General features: G+C 31.1%; 2 protein-coding genes across 3 annotated transcripts; one reads left to right on the top strand and one right to left on the bottom strand.

The window, feature by feature from the left end:
- On the top strand, positions 976-4957 carry LOC109328247 (protein disulfide-isomerase-like). Its single transcript, XM_019561623.1, has 11 exons — positions 976-1290; positions 1824-1854; positions 1946-2233; positions 2311-2499; positions 2591-2716; positions 2978-3115; positions 3201-3320; positions 3485-3602; positions 3943-4055; positions 4343-4578; positions 4675-4957. The coding sequence occupies exons 1-10, from the start codon at positions 1115-1117 to the stop codon at positions 4571-4573; spliced, it is 1530 nt and encodes a 509-aa protein (XP_019417168.1). The 5' UTR covers positions 976-1114; the 3' UTR covers positions 4574-4578; positions 4675-4957.
- On the bottom strand, positions 6521-10099 carry LOC109327544 (two-component response regulator ORR9-like). Of its 2 annotated transcripts, XM_019560727.1 has the most exons (6): positions 9805-10097; positions 9563-9675; positions 8082-8159; positions 7536-7603; positions 6734-6926; positions 6521-6673 (listed from the first exon to the last, which is right to left on the bottom strand). In XM_019560727.1, the coding sequence occupies exons 1-6, from the start codon at positions 9932-9934 to the stop codon at positions 6656-6658; spliced, it is 600 nt and encodes a 199-aa protein (XP_019416272.1). In that variant the 5' UTR covers positions 9935-10097; the 3' UTR covers positions 6521-6655. The 2 variants fall into 2 exon arrangements, with proteins under 2 accessions (XP_019416272.1, XP_019416271.1); XM_019560726.1 differs by having other exon boundaries at positions 6521-6926; positions 9805-10099.

The raw sequence follows: 14467 nt of genomic DNA, 5'->3' as shown, positions 1-14467 counted from the left end.
AAGCATAAAACAACAATAAAAGTAGTTTTCAACAACATCAAGACAACATTAAAATGTGTGCAAGAATAACATAAGTAAAGAACATCATAAAATAGTAATAAGCAATAAGACAATAATAATTAAAGTAAAAAATGACAACAACAAAAAATATAGCAAGACAAGGAAACATCAAGATATCAACAACAACAATACAAGTATATGTAACGTAATTTTAACACTTAGAGTATTCTACCGATAATTATTAATAATAATAATACGTCAACAATAATAAAATTGATAATAAAACACCTAACCAGAATCAACACTCGAATTATCTTCATTTGGTTATGAGATTGATTTAAGTTCTAAAAAGTATATTAAATATAATCAATATGATTTAAAAAATAACAATATATATATGTATGTTATAGAATATATCAAATAAAGTATAAGTATTTTTTGGAGTTGAGACTTAAGATTAAATTTGGAAGACACTTTAAAGTATTATATAATTAAATTTTACATACTATTTTGGTATGGATTGGATAATAATTTTATTTATTATTTTAATATAATAGTATATGACTATTATTCCTAAATATATAAAAAAAAGTGTGATCATGACTTGATTACAAATGGAAAAGAGAAGATTCGCCCAATCAATTAAGTTAATAAAAAATCTATTTTACATCTTATTTATTTATTATATAAAAAATTAATATTCATAGATTAAAATTATTATATTTTTATAAATTGAAAAAACTAAGATATAAAGTATGTTTTTTAAAATAATTGAATCTTGAAAAGGTTTATGAATAGTGAGACAAAAATTAAATGAAAAAAACGTATGTGTACAAAAATTAGAACGTAGCTGTGACAAGATTAATCCAATGAGATTGTGCCACGTAAGAGATAATGCTAATGTGGGAAGCGTAGATTCGTTTAGACCAACGTAGTCCAATATTAAGAGAGTGAAAACAAACGCAGGTTCACGTGTTCCCCTCTTCTCACTCATGTTTGGCTCGTTCCATTTCTACTCACTCGCACGCTACAAAAACCCACTTCACATCTCAAAATCATAGAAACAAAATTTTATCGAAACCTTTACAGAGAAAGCGTTCTCTGTTCTAATACAATGGCAATTAGGGTTTCGATTTGCTTCCTCTTCTTCGTCTTCGCACTCTCTTTCACTCAGATCTTCGCTGATGAATCCGCGGAAACTAAGGAATTCGTTCTTACATTAGATCACTCTAATTTCTCTGATACCATTACCAAGCACAATTTCATCGTCGTCGAGTTCTATGCACCTTGGTATTATTTCGATTCTGATGATTCTTTTGTTGCTCTGAATCCCGATCTGTCATTGTTATTTGCATATCTCACTTTTAATAGTATTTTTGTTAGAATTTCATTGCGTTATACTGATGTGTGTATTTTAGATTGATTAATGTATAGTTTGTGTGGTTGTTTTTTCTGATTGGTGAAATCCGTTGCTATATTTATAATCTGTGTTAAAGTTTGGTTATAAGGCTAGCTAGTAAGTGATTTTTAAATCCTCTACCAAAGTGATTTTTGGTGTTTATCTTTTATGTACATCAAAAAGATATTATATGTTTGATTATCGTCATGGGAATTACTTTGTAATAAAAGCATTTTAATGTGAGTGTTTTTTTATCATTAAAAAAATTATAATGTGAAAAAACCAAAACAAATGGGCCTTAATTTGATTTGTTTGTTTCCACTTTGGATTTAAATGTCCATTTCATAGATGAAGGCATAATAAATTGTACTTTTGTTTCTCTTAACGATCAATAATTATTTTATTTTGTTTTAAATCTTTCTAGGTGCGGCCACTGTAAGAACCTTGCCCCGGAGGTAATACTTGTTCACTTTTTTGTTTTTTCCCATTGAACTCATGCACCTCGATTATGAAAATGCTGATTTTCTTTCATGTTTATTTATGCAGTATGAAAAGGCTGCTTCTATTTTGAGTAGTCATGATCCTCCAATTGCTTTGGCTAAAGTTGATGCCAACGAGGAAAAGAACAAAGACCTTGCCTCTCAATATGATGTTAAAGGTTTCCCAACAATTAAGATTCTGAGAAATGGGGGAAAGAATATTCAAGACTACAAAGGTCCTCGTCAAGCAGATGGTATTGCTGACTATCTGAAGAAACAAAGCGGACCAGCATCTTCAGAAATTAAATCTGCCGATGATGCTAGTGCTTTAATTGGTGAAAATAAAATTGCTATTGTAAGTCGTCCTCCATTGTGCTTTTGCTTTATTGTAAGTTGTACTGGCTTTTAATTTTATTTTCCTATGTTTTTCAGGTTGGGATTTTTCCTAAATTTTCTGGGGAGGAGTTTGACAACTTTATTGCAGTAGCAGAGAAGTTACGTTCTGAATATGACTTTGGGCACACCCTGGATGCCAAACACCTTCCACGGGGTGAATCGTCGGTTTCTGGGCCTGCAGTTAGGTTATTCAAGCCATTTGATGAGCTTTTTGTTAACTCCCAGGTAGTGATGATTTATGCAGATTGATTGCTCCATCTTACATATTTTGTGTTTTTATCTCATTTGGCTGTATACAATTGTCTCATGCTTGTAGGATTTCCATGTGGAAGCTCTAGAGAAATTTGTTGAAGAATCTAGTAGCCCTCTTGTGACTGTCTTTAACAACGATCCAAGCAATCACCCTTATGTTGTTAAATTCTTTAACAGTCCCCATGCAAAGGTAATATCTATCTATGTTAATTATGTTCCTTTAACACTAAGCTGAAGGGTTCATTTTGATCTTACTATTGTAGCATTATTTTGTACTCCTATATTAGTGCTCTCCTCATGAGTTTACCATACTGAAAATCATAGCATTTTCCAAAATTTGCTTGCTTTCCCTAGATTCCTTTTTTCTAAATATTTATTATTTTTTTGCCTTGGTTCCCTCTCATTTTATCATGTCTCCTAGAAATCTAAATGTAGATTTTGAAATTGGTAGGCAATGTTGTTCGTCAACTTCACTGCTGAAGGTGTTGAATCTTTGAAATCAAAATACCGTGAAGCTGCTGCGCTATATCAGAAAGAGGGCATAAGCTTTTTGGTGGGAGATGTTGAGGCTAGTCAAAATGCCTTCCAGGTTTGTATCGCACTACTTAACATTATGTAGTTATATTCTTTGTTTAATATCAACATTTAACATTATGAATGGCATGTATTGGCAGTATTTCGGACTTCAGGAAGACCAAGTACCTCTAATTATCATACAACAAAATGATGGGAAGAAATTTCTTAAACCCCATTTGGAGGCTGAGCACATTTCTACTTGGTTGAAGGAATACAAGGTGATGCTTATTTCTTTTGTGTGTTTTCACTTTGGCATCTTTATTATTAGAAGTATGGATATATAGGACTAAGGTCTGATTAACTATTTAACTTTAAATATTTTATGATGACCGTTATTTGTCCCTGAGATTGTTTTTCACTATCTTTTTTCCCAATATTTCAGGATGGAAAGGTTGCACCACATGTGAAGTCTGAGCCTATTCCAGAATCAAACAATGAACCTGTTAAGGTAGTAGTTGGGAAGAGTCTTCAGGACATAGTTTTCAACTCTGGAAAGAATGGTATACTTCATTACTTCTTCTATCTGTGTTAATTCCATGAATTTTCATGTAGATCTTAGCATTCAATGTGCTCTAATTAAATAGTGCCTTGTAAAGAAATTCTGTAAGCATTATAGTCCAACTGAGATGATGAAATAATGAATTCAATCAACCATTACATTTTAGATAAGTTTTATCACACTCGTAGGACTGCCAAATTTTCCTTTCTCAGTCTTTTGTATTGCCATCAATCTTTTGCTATTATCCTTGGTTTTGGTATAATTTACAGTGAAAGTATGCTTTGCATGTGTTTAGTGGTTTGCCTTGATCTTATAGTAACTAATAACACATCACCTTGCAGTTTTGCTAGAGTTTTATGCTCCCTGGTGTGGTCATTGCAAACAGTTGGCTCCAATATTGGAGGAAGTTGCTATCTCATATCAAAGTGATGCTGATATTATTATTGCAAAACTGGTAAGAAGTTTATCTACTTTCCAATTTCAATCAATGGTGGAATCAGCTTGACGACTGATAAACTGAAAGTGATGTGGTACAAAAACCATGACACGCGACTGACTCTGTGCAGACTTTAAAAGATACCTTCTAGTGAGCTTTGTTTTCTTTTGAAAACATGATTCATGATACACCATTATGGTGTAGTTCGGTCCATGTAGTCGACTCCATCAAGTGGAATTAAGGCTTGATTGTTGTTTTCTTTTGTGCTTAACTTTATTCTGCTCATCATTTGTTTCACTTTCCAGGATGCAACTGCCAATGATGTCCCAAGTGAAACCTTTGAAGTCCAAGGTTATCCAACTTTGTACTTCAGATCAGCAAGTGGAAAGTTGGCACAATACGATGGCGGTAGGGCCAAGGAAGACATCATAGAATTTATTGAAAAGAGCCGTGATAAACCCGCTCAGCAAGAAAAAGTGAAAGAACAATCAGAAGAGAAACCTGCCCAGCAAGAACAGGGAAAAGATGAGCTTTAAATTAAGGTAACTATTTGTGCTTGTCATTAGTTTATCAATCTGATCTGAGCGTAACACTTTCAGTGTTTCTCATTCACATATTGATATCTTATGCCCCTTGCAGGAAAGGAGCTGTACCTTATGGAGGAGGATACATAGCACACTTAGTTAAATGTAGGGACTACATCTCTTTGTAGCTCATAACCAAGGGTGTTAGTGAATCTTAGTCCCGTCTATCCCTTTATGTTGTTGGTTTTATTTGGTAATGTTTCCCTTAATAAGACCGTAGTTTTTGTTTGGCGTAGTATAGTTCAGTAGTAGAGGGTTTGTATCCCTCTATCTTATCTAATGGATCCTATGAATTCAACACCACAACAGTTTTCAATTTTCATGTCTCTTTTCTCACTTAGAAGCTCTTTAATTCTGCCTTGATTGATTTTATTACATTTCATTATGGAAGTTGATGCATTGAGACGGAGTCCAAAAAGATACTCTGGACGAGATCTTTCATTGGGCAAAACACATACTTAGCGTTGGGCCGGTGGCATAATAGCCACTGGGGAGTTTTTGACAGTATGGAGAAATTATTGCATAGTTTGAACCAATGTCTGAAAATTGTCCAGTTAGCCAATCTGCTTTAAAAAAAATGAACATGTTAAAATGGACTGAATGTTTCTCACTCACATTAAAGAAAGGAACATGTTAAAATCAATTTTGAAACTCTATCCTGTTTGGCCTTCATACATCATTAGATTGAAACTTATATTTTAATTATATATTATATATAAGATGTAATCCATTGCCATTGAACAGCTTAACTGATTAAAACTTACAGAAACCTTTTATGGTTTGTTCGTAGCGTGACTAATAGATTGAATTAAATAATTTTATTTAAAATTAACAATGTAATTGTGACCAAGAGTTTGCCTAAGAGGAGTTTCTCATGATTATTTTTAAATGGGTAATATATAGACTGATACACTTTTTGGGATAGAAGATATTTACTCCTTCAAAAATAGCAAGACTTATTTTGACTTCTTTTTAATTAAAACTCCTTTCATTGGGGTTTTAAAGTTAATTTAAAATTTTAAAATGAGATTCTTGTTTTGCCAAGTTGTAAGAAAAAAGGACAATGCAAAAGATGGGCATATTTATTAAACTAAAACACAGCTAATGGATGTGACAGGTTTAGGTACATATGTAGTTGAAGAGGGGTTGTGATAAGAAGTCCAAATTATAACCAATGACACCAAAAAAATATATCTAATATTAGATAGTCAATACTGGGTTTAGATTCTAACACCGGACATAAAAAAAAATCTAAGAGTTCAAAATTTTAATTAGTTTTGAATTAAATAAATTAAACATTGAGGGGATAGAAAAATATGGATCTCCAATATCCTCCTCTTTATGTTTTTAACCATGCTATTATGTTACATGTAAAATCAGATCATATTGGAATTTAAAAAAAAGAAGAGAGAAATACATGTATTTATTGATAATGTAATTGTTTTATGCATTGTCATTGTATAATCTACTATTCATATTTAATCTTTATTAAAAAATATAAATGAAAGAGATACTGAATGTGTATAAATCTTTAGACAGTGTATAGATATTTCATGCAAAAAAACAATGTGAGAGATTTAAACATTTAACTGAGAGGTTGTTTTTTCTTAGAAAGAGTCCACTATTTGGGTGAGGTTATGCACTTATGCTAGGTTTAACTTGACCTGAATTTAGCTTGATATTTTTATTGGGCTAAAATTTCCAATCAGATTTGATCTAACCATGATTTGATTAGAGATTAGGCTGACCCGGCATTTAGATAGAATATATTTATTTGGTGAGAAAGAGAAAATCAACTTCAATGACTTTCACCCTTCTAAGAGAATTAATTATTGGCAATGGTATGCAACAATCCAAAAAAAAACGCATTGGACATTAGGTAATATAATTATACATGGATTTGATTGGTGGCCATTGTGAATAGCATGACGCACTGGAAATTCATTAAGCTCTTGAGTTAAAACAAAAACCATAATTAGGATCACAATAATAAACTATTAACTATATGATATTCATCAACCACTGTAGTATTTTTTAGGCCACCTCCAACCCTTTCATTTTGGGTCTTGATCTCTCAGGAGGTTCAGGAGACATGGCCTTCCTTTTGCTAATACTATTAATGTTGTTATTATTCATGTTATTGTTGTTGTTGACGATGTGGTCATTTTCTGAAGCTATGGAACTGTTAACAGATTCTTGTTCATAAGAATTATCAAAGGATTTCAGAAAATATGGCTGGAGCTTCTTCAGATCTGATAACTTAAGAGGCTTCAATAGAAACTCTTCTGCCCCTTCTTCCAAACACCTATCCATAAATGAAGTTGTTAATTAAATGATGTTACACTGTGGGCACTGGGCACATAGCTATATATACATATGAATGATGTATGTATAATTCTAAAATTTACCATTTAATCTTCCTCTCTAATACTTAAAACAACTATGAAATACTTATTATATTATTAAGATATTAGATCTATGTGATATTTTTTGTTTTATGCAGTATCTCTATGGATTAATAGGAGAATACAAGTAATTTCATGAAACATTTTCCACGTTACACAAAAGGAAATGCATTTCAATTATGCAATTCACAAGTTGTTTAAACGAAGTTGCATTAATTATGCTAAAAATCTTACTATTAGGGAAACATTAATGAGTGGCCTAAGGACACTTATTAAGATAGCTAGTAAAAAGGTGTAGTTTTACTTTTAAAGCAATGAATTAGTAATTTAGGATATATTATGAAGATAGCTTTAGGATATATCTACGGATAATGAAAATGAAAATTTGTAAAACAAAAAAAAAATGAAATTTTGTAAACCAAAAAGAATGAAAATTTAATTACACAAAACAGAAAGTAAAGAGAACTTTACATTTTCGACAACAAAGGGAAAAAGAAAAGAAAACTTACATGCTGATTCTGGAAGGGATATTTTCTGATGACATAACCACGACTGGAACATCTTTCCAAGAAGATTCCTGCATTAAGCATTGTCAACAGAAGAAATAGAGGAAAACAAAAAGAATAAATAAATTAAAGAAAAGTAAAAAAGCAAAAGTTATAATGTTGAAATTTGGAACTTTTCCTTTCTCTTTCTTTTTACTAAAGTTGCAATGTTACTTATAAAATAAAGGTTCATAATATTAAGGTTGTTAACTTGTGATCTAGATATCATGACTTTAAATGTAAGATTACATATCTACTTTCCTCCAATTTTATTAGTTGAGATTGTGTGCTTGACCATCCTTTTATTTATATAAAATAAAAAAGTTATAATGCTTATAAAAATTCAACCAGGTTGATTCTGAGCACCCATTGAAGTTATTGAAAAGATTATAAGTTTTAACTGTTGAAGAGAATGTTTGGCATCTTTTGAGTCTGGATATGTACATGTATTGAAGCAAAAAAGTCAGAGAATTTGAGGAAGATGTCGGGAATAAGAAATATGTGAATGACCTTGACTCGTTTAAGCAAATCATAGCCACTCATCCCAGGCATGCAATAGTCTGTCATTATCAAATTCACTTTCGTTCCCTGCAATTCAACAGTAGTAGTATTACTACATTATGTTACTATTAGGATATATTATATTAGCATTACAATCACAATTATGTGCACATTAAATCATATTTTCTTATTATTTTTCACACTGTGATAAGCACATAGTAAGTATTGCGTTTAAAATATTGCAAACTATAATATATATACACTATACAATAATAATAATGTCTTGATTGAGTCTCTATTTCTGTCCTAATTGATGTACCAGACCAATTGAAATGTATTATTCAATTAAATAGAAAAATCATAAATAAATAATTATATTATTTGGTGTACTTTGATTGGATAGGGACAAAGAGAGCCAGAGTTTTTGAGAATATGTGATCTAGGTTTGTATGTAATTATTTAAAGAGTTTATTATCTAGATCACCAAATATTCATTTATATTATTCTTATTTTAATAGTGAATGATTATTAATATATATAGATGATATGATAGATGCATAAATATTAGATCCTTTCCTAAAAGAGTTATTTGAAGAAAATAAGAAAACTACTATTTTGGGAGGCAATTGTGAACCAAAAAAATTATTGGGAGTACGTACAATGCAACGAAAGAGATTCACTTTTATCACAAGATCTGCTCAATTTATTAAATTGTATGGGTTTTTTTTTTTCCTTCTGATCAAATTCTTGGTGATTAGTAATGCATTTTGATTCATAATAAGCATGCGCGGCCTAATGAAAAGAGGTAGTGATGAAAGAGTAGTTGGAAACTGCATGTATAGAAAGTTACTGGTCATGATGATAAGATTTGTCTTCAATGGCAATTTGCTACTAGTCTTTTATACAAATTTTACAAGAACTCCATGTTGTTCATACAATTCCTGAAAACTTCTCATGATTCACTTTTTAATAACTGAATATTTTTTACCGGCAAATAATTTCATTAAATTAAAAGAGTGCTAGAGGTACAAAGAGTTATAGGGGAAAATCAATAACTGACTACTTATAAAAAAAAAGTAACTAAATACTATAGATTTCTCTTATCACCATTGAATTGAGTTCTTTAAGAAGGAAAAAGAAGTTTGAATATAAAAGAAATGTTGTAGATGCAATCTGCCTTGTTGCTTTGAAAACGATAGGTTGTTCTATGTGAAAATTTAAGCATAGTTTTATGTCGTGATGATATAATTTTGATTTATAGAAGCAAAATAAGCACTTAGAATAGAAATTTTAATATTCTTCTTTATAGCCTTCTTCTAAAACAAAGAGTGAGATGTATGCTAAAAATCCTAATATATATAAACTTCAACTCTAGTGATAGTTTGGCTCAATTCTTATAAAAAAAAATAGCTCGGCTCAAATGTAGTTAGTAACGAATACACACTTATCTTGCAATGATTCACAGAGATGTAGAAGATAATATTATATACCTCTTCTTGTAATGGTTGAGGTGGAGGAGAAGATGATGATTCTATAGTATTAGCAAGGTCATCAATTAGGCCAAGATATTTCAAAGCCTTATCTCCAGAGTCCACGCATGTAACTGATTAACAAGTCAATAAACACACAAATAGGTAAAACATTGTGAATCAAAATTCAAGACTCAACTTTGTAAAAAAAATGAATTAATTGAAATGGAAAAAACACACAAAGGTTATCATAAGATTCCTACCTTTGCATGAAGAACCTCTAAGGAGCCTCTCCAAAAGCTTCCTATCAATGACACTATCATCCACTGCCAACACATGGAAATGTTGTTGTTGTTGCTGTAGTTGTAGTTTTCTGGAATCCACAAACTCCATGTTAGTGTTTTTGAGAAGGTTATGAACACAACAACACACTAGTTGATCTAATATATATGAGTATTTCAGTGAGAGTGAGATAGGAATAGAGAGAGTTACAAAAGAGAGAGAGAAACGTCATAAATGGGATATTATGGGAATGGAAATAAGAGGTGGAATTTAAGTATATATCTATCATATAGTTGTATTTTTATTTTGCTATAAGATGGTGTGGGTGCATAAGAGGATAAACTGTGTTAACACAGTGAGAGGGATATATATGTCGTTGTTTTTGTGTGTGGACTTCATGCTGAAATCTTCTTCATAGATTCTTTCTACCGTGTTGGTACAACCACCACATATTTCTTTTTTCTCTCTCTCTTTTCCCTTTCGATTGGATTTTATTTGATATTGCTAAGGAAAGGAAGATAATGAAATTTTATGACATATGTGACATGTGGGTCAATATTGTTTCCCCAACGTCAATGTGAATGTGATTGGATATCATATATTATAACATTTTATAAGTAATAATATTATGTTTGTGTGTAATTAGTTTGTGTGTATAATAGGTTATGAGTCTTACGTTAGATAGCATATAACAAATTTAATGTAATACTTAAATTATAAGAATCTATCATCTAATAAATTATTATTTTTGGTTGAATTATCCTTATGTGTTTAAGTTCTAACATAACTTTAGTATATTTGTTTTTCCTTTTTTTTCTAAAAAATGTTTCGATGTGTGATCTATAAATGAGTGACATACATAACATTACTCCATAACACGTCTACAAACTTGTTGTAAAGTGAATATTTCAATATAATGTATATTCAAACTAATTGCTCACAAAATAATAGTATATTTTATGTACATCAATATTTTTTTTGGTTTCCCACATGTATCCTTGCACGGAGGCAATCATGTTTGAGCCGGGAACATTTACAGGTATGTGAGGCTAACTCTCCCAACATACATTTTTTCCATCCACAACACTTAACCCGAGACCTTACTTAAGGAGAATCAAGCATGTATCACTTGAACCAACGACAGTTGGTTTATGTACATCAATATGGAATAACGTTTGTTCTCTCTTTAATTTTTTTATAGATAAGTTAAGTTTTGAGATATATGTATGTTTCAGCATGGTCAAATCTACTAGTCCGATCATTTGTGACTAACCTAATAGACTGGGAGCAACTGTTCCAGTCTGGTATCTTTGGGTTGTCCCCTTCTATCCCGAGTATCTCGTGCAATATCCCGTGTGTCTCCACTCAAAATGATTCACTCATGACAAATGCTATAAATGCTCCCGACGCAGTATTTATGTCTCTGACATGCTATTTAATGCACATCTAGCATGACATTTAAAACACATTTGATGTACCATTTAATGCGCTGCTGACTCGCCATCAATGTCAAAGAACAAATCACTTGTCACACCGCCTGCACATTTTACCTGTCCCCGACAATTCGACAAGAGCAAATCCGTAGGGTGAGCAAGGATGACCAAAGTACATCCCTTGTACCCGTTAAATGATGGCCAATGACTAGATGTCACCTCAGCATTCCCTAAACTCTATAACAGAAGAGACCATACATGAAATATAATTAATTCTCATTCTTTCATTTATTGTTATATTTATTGCTCCAACTTCTCTCTTATTTACTCTCCTTATGTCTCTGGAATACTCAACTGACTTAATCGTCAGAGAACATTTTCAGGTACCTTCATCTTCAACCAGACATTCATCATCTGCCACTCTGCATCAATTACCGACAACACTTTTAAGCATTAATCCAACTATATATATATATTAATATATGTGTGTCATCTCTTGAATTAAGCTTGTGTAAAAAAACAATATGGTAGATACTAGATAGTGCTTCATCAAAAAAGAACATTGATATTGTTAGCTCCTTGTACCCAAAATTACGCAAACAACTATAACAAGATCTTCATGAAATCCCACCGAATTTCACAAAAAGGGATGTGCGCTTACCTGAAATTGGACGCAATGTTGACATCTACTAAGATTTGATCCAAAAATTTGTTTGCAGTCAATTTCTAAAGTAAATTTTGAAAGAGTAAAACATGGTAAATAGTCACATCATAAAGTACATCAAAGATTATTCGAATTTTCAGAATTGCAAATCTAACCAAGAAAACATAAATAAGAGATAATATAGGGACCACCATGCATAAAAGAATATCATACAATAGACATTACATTAAAGCTTTCAGGGTGTACTCTTTTCATCCTTAAATAAGTCACACCCTTTATTTTTATATTTATTTATACTTCCTCGTGACTTAAGAATATTAAGCCAAAATTCATTTTAATGATACAACTATAACATTTGTCCTTGCCCCAAAAGTTACCTTAAATTTATATTTCACTATTGGGCATTCTTAAGCATTATTCTCAAAGCCCTTGATCACACCACTTATAGTAACCTTGTTGAAGCATTCTAGCTAGAAAGGTGCTAACTCCCATTCTCGCTTTCGATGTCAAAAAAGCTTCATGATATATATGTTATCATCTATCCATGAAACTCATGAATGGTCACTTAATGCTATTTTCCGTGTTGGAAGAGTTTGTATGATACATTGAGTGAGAAGATTGTATGGATGATGATGAATGATAATATTCTATAAAAGAGTTCCACGAAATCTTTGGGAATTTTAATAATATTTTTAGGATTTATTGAATAATCACTATTTTTATAATGGCTAGATTATTACGATTTGGTATAATTCATTGTAATTTTTATTGATTATTCAGAACTCCAAAAGGGACTTATATACAATTTCCAAGTAATAGAATGAATTGCTTGATAAACAAGCAACAACACTAACCGACTTAACTACATATCCAACAACTATATTGTAACCATATTGTGAGTAAAATAACCCTTGGAAACTTCTAAAAAGAAACCCTTAAAATACTTCCAATATATGAATAGCGACTAGTTTTCTGTAAAAGCTAGTCCATAATTGGAGGCAAACAAATAACATAAATATATTAAGACCGTAATATATAATAAATGAATTGCACTTAAAAACTATACCAAAATACATATTAATCTCATGCCAAAAAATACATATTAATCAAAATCCATATTTTTATATCATGGTGCACAACATTATATGAGATCTTAGTTGAAACTTCATGGATCGTTAGGTTGCATTTCCCACGAGGTAGAGTTGTTGGATTAGACAATGATGTCTTAGACTCATATTTCTTTGTTCTCTTCAATGAACCTTGAGATGCACTATCTAACCATATCAAAGATCTTTCTTTAAAAATCACCCATGACTCTAGGTGTACTTCATTTGTTATCTTCATGCTATATTTCCTTTGAATTCCTCAATGATATCAGAGTCAGACTTCCACCTTATTTTTTGTATGAAACTTAATGGTACTCAATAAAGAATTAAATTATCATATCCAATCTATGCCATTGAGGTTTGGGAACGACAATGTTGTTTAGTTGTGACTGAACTATTGGATATTGATATGGGAATGATATTGTAAAATATTGATGGTTTTCAATAGTTGGGTTAGTATGTGGATTTGGATAAAAATGTTGGTTGAGATTGTTTGGTTTAGCTTATGATTTAGGTAAAAAAGAATGGGATGAAATATTTTGGATTGCTTTGACTATTTGTGACAAAATGATGATTAAAATTGTGATTTATTTGACAAGATTCATTGGCAAATCTATCACTAGGAAAAAATTGTTTCAAGAACAAAAGGATGAAAACCTTGTTATGTGAATTGACTACAATGTATTGAACATGTATAAGTGAATATAGGTGCTAGAAATGGGGGAGGTGCAACAATAGAATAGAGTCGTTGATTCACAATAATTTTGCAAGGACTAAAATAGTTCTGGTTGCTCTGTACTAATTTACTTGATAGATTTATTTTACCCCACTACTCTTGAAAGCATTTCCTATATAATTTTCAAAAACAGTCAAAGTTATTAAATATTACAAATTCTAAAATGTCAAAATTTCACGTATTTATTGAAGATACAATTTAAAATATATAAAAACCACCATTTAAAAATAATAACAGAAAGGCCAAATCAATTTCTCATTGTTATAAAAATAGGTTTGTGTCGGTCAGTTCAACTGGTAAACCGATGAAACGATCTCAATACCAGTACGATACAATAATTATATTAGTCATGCAATTATATCGGCTAAAACTGGTTATACTAACCGGTTTTCAATTCAATCGTACCGATTATACGACCAGTTATTATTTAAAATTAATTTTTGAATAAAAAATTATTGGTTTTTTTATTAATTTTTCAATATTAATCTTAATAAATTACATATGTATATTTAATATATATCTAATTTCACCGGTAACCAATTCAATTAGTAAATCACCACTTGAACCATTATACTATTGTACTAAATCCTAACTAGCTTGACCGGTATTAATAATACATGTATTTCCGAACGAGGAAAACATACGCTATTGAAAAATGATGAGTTCTAAGTCAAACCAACTTCTCAACATTGATTTAGATAGATT

Source organism: Lupinus angustifolius, chromosome LG15 (genome assembly GCF_001865875.1).
Source record: "Lupinus angustifolius cultivar Tanjil chromosome LG15, LupAngTanjil_v1.0, whole genome shotgun sequence".
Lineage (NCBI taxonomy): Eukaryota > Viridiplantae > Streptophyta > Magnoliopsida > Fabales > Fabaceae > Lupinus > Lupinus angustifolius.
Note: the sequence above shows the minus strand (reverse complement) of the source record. Positions and strands in the feature narration are given on the sequence as shown.

Bases quoted from the DNA above. Each gene is read 5' to 3' on its own strand.
- LOC109328247 (XM_019561623.1), top strand. From the start codon at position 1,115: ATGGCAATTAGGGTTTCGATTTGCTTCCTCTTCTTCGTCTTCGCACTC. The intron at 2,717-2,977 runs GTAATATCTATC...TGAAATTGGTAG, and splicing joins TTAACAGTCCCCATGCAAAG to GCAATGTTGTTCGTCAACTT. The intron at 4,056-4,342 runs GTAAGAAGTTTA...TTCACTTTCCAG, and splicing joins ATATTATTATTGCAAAACTG to GATGCAACTGCCAATGATGT.
- LOC109327544 (XM_019560726.1), bottom strand. From the start codon at position 9,934: ATGGAGTTTGTGGATTCCAGAAAACTACAACTACAGCAACAACAACAA. The intron at 9,676-9,804 runs GTAGGAATCTTA...CTTGTTAATCAG, and splicing joins TAGAGGTTCTTCATGCAAAG to TTACATGCGTGGACTCTGGA. The intron at 6,927-7,535 runs GTAAGTTTTCTT...ATTTATGGATAG, and splicing joins ATCCCTTCCAGAATCAGCAT to GTGTTTGGAAGAAGGGGCAG.